Raw genomic sequence first — 6,442 nt, 5'->3', positions numbered from 1 at the left:
TTTTGGGATTACGGCTGTGCCAGCACCAGGCCTGGTCGATACAAAGAGCGATGGAGATGCCCGTCTGCTGGCAGTCTAAGCCCCCAAACTAAATGCACTCAGACCAAGTGACCAGCGAGGGCTGTTCTGTTTTGAACTGCTCTGTCAGTGCTCTCCAGCTGGGCCTTATGCGAGGAGCTCCGCAGCCTGCCATTGCGCCCTTGTCCTTCCCACCCACCTCTCCCCAAGCCCCGCTTGGAGCTGAGCATGTGTGTGCACAACTTGCGAGCCTGCCTTCAGCATGGCTGCTGAGCCCGCAGGACCTCACGTGGCCATTAGAATGCAGAGACACGAAGCCAGGCAGGTAAACTGCTCTCCTTTTTAATCGGTTTGTACAGAATGATATCATACATTAATAATCACATTAGAGACAAGATGGGCTTCCTGTATACAAGATTGTGCAAGCTCATTAATTTCGATTTAGAAAGGCGTTACCAGTTTCAAAGAGGAGAGGCAGTACAAAGCTTGTAAAACAGAGGTGAAGCACAATGAAGAGGTACAGAACACGCAATAAACTCAGCAGACTCGTTCTCCTGGAGCAGGGGCTCGCCCACGGATCAGCTGTAATCCCCGAGAAAGGAGAACCGCCCCCTCTACAGCCCATGATTTTCTGCTGCTCCAGGCCTCCCACCACACTTCCAGCCTAAGGCTGCCGCATAGATACAGTAGCTGGGCCACATAAGTTACACTACACAAGCTTCACTTCCTTGAAGCACTGATAAGCAGGGCGCATGTTGACTGCTGCCCTTTCAACCTGCCGGTTTTCCCCTGCAGACTACTCAGCATGACTGACATGGCGGTGGGTCCCCAAACTTCTGCTAGGATTTGGCTGAACAGAACATTGCTTTCAAATAGGCCGTGACACTGTGCTCACCAGAAACTCACCTCAAGTAAAGAGGGTTGTGTCGTGACTTCCTCCTGCTGTGTATGGCAGTTTCCATCCAATAGTTAGTAGTGCAACTTCAAACTAAAATGACAGCAGGCCGCACGTGCCAATGCTCCTTAGAAGAGGAGCTTAACAAGATTTGAAGGAAGAAATAAAGCCACCAGGGGTTGTAGGGCGGGGGGATCCCCTGGGGATGAAAGACCCAATGCTCAGCTCAGGGCACAGGAATAGCAAACACCAGCGTGAAGGGAACAGCTGGATCGAGACAATTAGTCAATTATTCCTCCGCACTCTTGCAAAAGCACCCCTGACTTCAACAACTGGGCCTTCAGTCTGTGCAGACAGCGGGCTGCAAAGAGCCTCTCCTCCCCAGAACAGTTGTTCAGTGTACCCTTGCGTGGCTGAAGTGCAGGGTGCAAACATGGCTGGGCTGCAGCCTTTTGGCAAAACAGTTGGTACCGTTTGGTCCTTTGTGCTTTCCATCTTCACCTCTAACTATTGCACAACAGAAACCCGAGCAGGCATCGTCCCATACACATCATTTAACATTGTCAAACAAAATCGTACAGCCACCAGGAAAACAGACACGTTACAGTCAGACTTCTAATTCTTTGGAAAGCCTAATCCTTTTACTACGGCCATCAATAACATGGTATAAAAGGCTTTTGTAGCAGGTTTAAAATAAAAAATAAGAATAAGCAAAAGACCCTCTTGCTGTGAGACTCCTGTCTGTGCTGGGACTTGTACAAATCTTTACTTTTTCTAAAATAATGTCATTAAAAAAAAAAAAAATCAAACTTTTTTCAGTAATTTTTCTCCACAGAGAAGCAGCAAAGTAATACAGACTGTGAAGAGAACGGGCTTTGCCAGGGAAGACACCTTCCCGGGCAGAACAAGTCCTGAAGGCCGTTTAGGAGCCGACTGCTCTGTGCCCGGCCTGCCCGTGACAGACGTGACCGCTCCCTCATAAGGTGCTGCTGTGCCATACGCTACATTTTGAGAAAACGGTTTACGACAAGGCGGATTTGAGAGACCAAATCTTCTCCTTGCCTGGAACCCAAACGGCAGGACTACGGGGTATCGGTGCATGGATACCAGCACGACAAATCTGCAGTAACGAATTAATTCAACAGGACACTCCAGTTGTGGTACAACCAGTTGATATTGCTTTTAGGTGTGATCTGGCCATTCCTTTGAGGGCAGGATTGTGCTTCACCACTGGTCAGGGCTATGAACACAGTATTACAAGATTAAGTGTCTTCAGCACCAAAAACCCTTGAAGGCTAAATAACGAGAGCGTTACAATGCCATTCGGACTGAAGATCAGCATTACCAGAGAAAGGCAGACTACAGGAACTCTGCTGCTACTAGAAAGTATTGCTCTATCCTACGATCAAGTCTATAATAGAGGAGAAAGACTATAAACAGAAAGTAAAAGGCTATACCATCCCACCCACTTCCCACAGATTTAACATGGTAACAGTGATAGAGACCCATTAGAGATACTGAGGCCTTGAAAGCAGGAAGTCGCTTTCACTGAATTATGCCCAGCGAGCAGCACAGTTGCACCTCAAGCACTTAATACTGTACAAAAGTTGTTCTAATTGCAACTAATCAAACTAGTATTAGATGTACCAGTTAGTTGCTTTTTTTCTTTTTTAAACAGACTCCCTTGTCAAGCCTGACGTACATGGCTTCTAACAGCTCACTGGCCTTTTCCAAAAGAGGGAAAAAAACTCTTCCATCAATTGCGTGTGCAGAACACAGTACATGTGAACTGTCCAGCTGAAAGCAGGGAAATATAGGGGTTAATAAAGCAGGTTATACAGGGGGGTTGGGTTTTGTTTTTTTTTACTACTGGTGGCCACAAAGTCTGGCTCACCTCATTGCCAGCAATATGGCACGCACTGGGAGAGTGAGGCGTAATGCTGGCATTAAGGAGTCACAATTTAAGGGTCTTTTTTGATAAACTTACAACAGTGGAAAAGGCCAGTGACCGTGCACGTGCAGATCAGAATCCCTTGGGACATCTCTAGACATTCTCTTGTTCCGTTTCTCAGGAAGGTCCACCTGGTCTTCTGCACAAGAACCTTCTTTAAATTCCTAATTCTGTCGCTGTGAAAGGGAGCAGGGCAAGACAAATCTGTAAAAAAATACCCTGAACTGATGTCATGATGTGTTTCATAAGGAACCATATGGCATTTCAAAATATTTTATATGAACAAGTAAAACCTGCACTGCTGTAGCAGACAATACAAATAACACTTAGTAAAAAAACCTTCTGAAACCCCCGGCATATGTATTTAATGTGACTAATCAAAATATATATTACAGTTTAAGGTTCTGTTTGGGGTTTGTACAGTATACACAATGTTTCAGAAAAAATATTACAATAAGGTATTTACTATTCCTTTTTATATTAGAACTTATCTATTGAAACTTACAGTCCCTCTCCTCTAGAAATGCAAAACTTGAACACACTAATGCCCTAGCCAAAAAATGTGAAAGGTCAGTGAGAGCCCTGTGAATTATAAATTCCAGTTTCAGGAAGTTCAGTAAACTTTATTACATTTTAATAAATACTTAGGTTTGCCCTTTTTAAACCTAGTCTATTAAGAAAGTCACCTCCTCAGCCAACAAAGTATGTCACAGGCTGCTGGAGGACAGGGGAGATCCTTGCTTGTTGACTGAAAGGATAATGGAGTCCAAAGATAACTACAATTCATTAAATATAGTCATATTATATATTTACATTGTCCTCTCAGGTTTGAAGTTTACAGCAGGTGAAATACAACTGTTACCTAAATGCCAACTGCTACAACCCTTCTGTGTGGCTGGTGTTTTCTGAACAAAAGGTGTATTAAACTAAAAAGGATCTTAAAAAGTGGTAGTCCTAATCTTTTAGCTAGAAACAAAAGAAATGCATTTTTTTTGTGAATAGAAGCCTAAGGGGAAAACATAGTGTATCTTGTGCAAGAAGTGTGGCAAAGAGCTTCCTAAAACACTTTCAGATTTTGAAATACCTGAAAAACGTGGTCCCTTTTTGCAGTGCTAATAGCTGTAGGGGCAAGAGACGTAACCAAAAGAGAGGAAAGGGAAACCTGTTAAATTAATCTGATTAGTAAAGATCTGTTTAAAATGCCTCAGCTCTGTACAATATTATACACGGAAAGTCTCTTCTTCAGCTTTCAAACAGCTGATGCACATTCTGACAGGCTCCTCCCTGCAACAAGTCTGCCCACGCTGGCGAAGCCGCAGGTCACTTGCGATCATCAATGGTCTTAATGAATTCAACCGCTGCTGTGAACTGCATCCACCAGTACGATTCTTCTCCAGACAAACAGTTAGCATAAAAACTACTAATGTACTGAACAGTGGACAACAAGCACGGGGGATTTGCCTGGGGGTGAAAAGAGAAAAAGGAACTGCTACAACGATCTCTAGCACAGCAGCGTGTTACAAATCGAATAGAACAGAGATTGAGCACCATTTCTATAGCGCCCCTCCCATTTGATATTAAATACAAATAACGATCCCAGTCCAGGCCACGACTGCACAGAGTGCAAACTGGGCCGCAGGCGGACACTGGGGGATGCATCTGCAGAACAGCCCTAGCTGATCCCACACATCAGATCTGCTCTTTACATTTCAACTTGCTGAGGGCTCAACTTGTGCCGGGCAGATGAAGCCTGCGCTGCAAAAGGAGACAGGTCGGCAGCTGATACCAAGAGAACCCCTGGGTAAAATCCGCTCATTTACCCCCACGCTCAAAGAAATGCTGAACAAGAGTGCGTGCTCTCAGCTAAACAACTCACTTTTATGAGAACAAAGACCAGGACAGGAACAAAGTCATCCGCCCCAGGCACCGAATCTTCATTGGCCAGGCTCAGCAGGTTCATGATAGTTGAGCACATCCTCAGAATACACTGCACTTTGTCTCGCGGGGTTTTGTAAGCGCTTATTGTGCGGATTTCAGACTGCGCAGATGGCCACGGTGCCTCCCGGAGGTAAACCTAACAGCAAGACAAAACAATCCCAGTTCTACTCCATCCGAGCTATTACAGACTCCCTGGAGTTAATACTAGACTTGCCAGTACTTTCCGATTAAAGTCTTTCTAAAAGACTTAAAATTTACCTGCTGAAAAAGCAATGACAGTTGTTATGTACAAGAGTCTTGAGCCCTTCAATATTGTAAACAAATCCACCTCTCTCTTCAAGAGTATTTTTACAGGGTCACTGGGTTACTGCTTCTCAGATTAGCTGGAATGGGCAGTTTGTGGGAGGAGGAGGGAGGTGGGAAGGAAGAACCCTCCACATTGGTTTAACACTAGGCTTTTCTTTCCCATTACTCCCTATTCCAACCCATGCAAAAGTAAAAAAAATGGACAATGCAATTCCAAGCTTGGATGTCATCTCGGGGACCCAACACAACAGCGTCATCCAGACTCTACTGGCCTCTCTCCTGCTTTCAGAACAGAATTGTTCTTTTCCTTCAATTTTAAGTCAAAAGTGGAGAGAAGAAAAGGTTGTTACCTCAGGTATCTGAAGGGCTTTATGGTTTGCCGTCACCACCTTCGACAGCCTTTGGATATGCTCATGAAGGACCCTGAGAACAAGAACAAATTCCATGAGGGAAGGGAGCAGACAGCCCTCTTAAGAGACCAAGCGCAGCTTCTGTAAAATGGCAGATGCCCATGGGGCCTCCCATCCAGTCCTAATTCATAAATTTGGACACATCCAGCCCACGCACCGCACAGAGGAGAGGATGCAACACGAATGCTGCGTGCGAGCAGTCACCACGGCTCTACCTGGAGTGTGCACTGGCACTACCACCAGGGGAGAGAGAACCTGCCATCAAATCCAATGCCAGGTCTACCACAGTTGCTAGAGAGTAGATGGTTTGAAAGAAGTGGAAAGACTGAGAACACACTGGGCTAGCTCTGGCAAAACTAAACTGAGATGTGTATCAAGAAACAGCTTCAAACTATCCATCTCAGCACGCAGAAATACAAGGGTTATACAACCAAGGGCCATAATAAGGGTTCTCCTATGTCTCTTCCTTCGTTTTCATGAACTTTTTAAAAGAAATTGTTTTTGCATATGATCCCAAGTTACAACCCCCCGCCCACGATGTAAATAAAATGCTTTGCGGTTTAATGCAAAAGCTTCAAGAAAATCAAAAGGTGGTGACAGACCTGGCTGGCCTGCCTGGGTGCACAAGTTTGCCCTTGGAAGGAGCACTGCTTCTCTCTACCCACTACCTGTGGGAGACTCAGGGGCCTCGAGTCCCAAACTTACTGGTCACGCAAGATGTCTCCATCCTGATTGGGGTAGAAGGCGAGTTTGAAGATGCGGTTCATCACGCTGCGCTCAATGGCTAGCTGTGCGTCCTGGAGCTGCTCCTCACTGGCGTTTTGCCAGATGGTATCCTGGGCCATAGCCCCATATAAAAACTGGAGAAAATCTTCCACTTGGGCTGTTTTATCATCTGCTGCTGTCAGCTTCTGGAAATCTGCA

The 6,442-nt window shown here is 45.4% G+C and overlaps 1 protein-coding gene across 2 annotated transcripts in view; it reads right to left on the bottom strand.

The window, feature by feature from the left end:
• Positions 1–344: 344 nt before the first annotated feature.
• The window catches only part of GAPVD1 (GTPase activating protein and VPS9 domains 1), a 49,412-nt gene continuing 43,314 nt past the window's right edge, over positions 345–6,442 (bottom strand). For both annotated transcript variants that reach the window (XM_014603005.3, XM_019495316.2), the window contains exons 23-26: positions 6,224–6,437; positions 5,459–5,531; positions 4,741–4,938; positions 345–4,325 (exon numbers count right to left, since the gene is read on the bottom strand). In XM_014603005.3, the coding sequence (XP_014458491.2) occupies positions 4,185–4,325; positions 4,741–4,938; positions 5,459–5,531; positions 6,224–6,437 (626 nt within the window). In that variant the 3' untranslated portion in view covers positions 345–4,184. The remainder of the gene's footprint in view (positions 4,326–4,740; positions 4,939–5,458; positions 5,532–6,223; positions 6,438–6,442) is intronic.

Source organism: Alligator mississippiensis, chromosome 12 (genome assembly GCF_030867095.1).
Source record: "Alligator mississippiensis isolate rAllMis1 chromosome 12, rAllMis1, whole genome shotgun sequence".
Classification (NCBI taxonomy): Eukaryota; Metazoa; Chordata; order Crocodylia; family Alligatoridae; genus Alligator; species Alligator mississippiensis.
The sequence above is the reverse complement of the archived record's forward strand: the minus strand, read 5'-3'. Positions and strand labels throughout refer to the sequence as shown.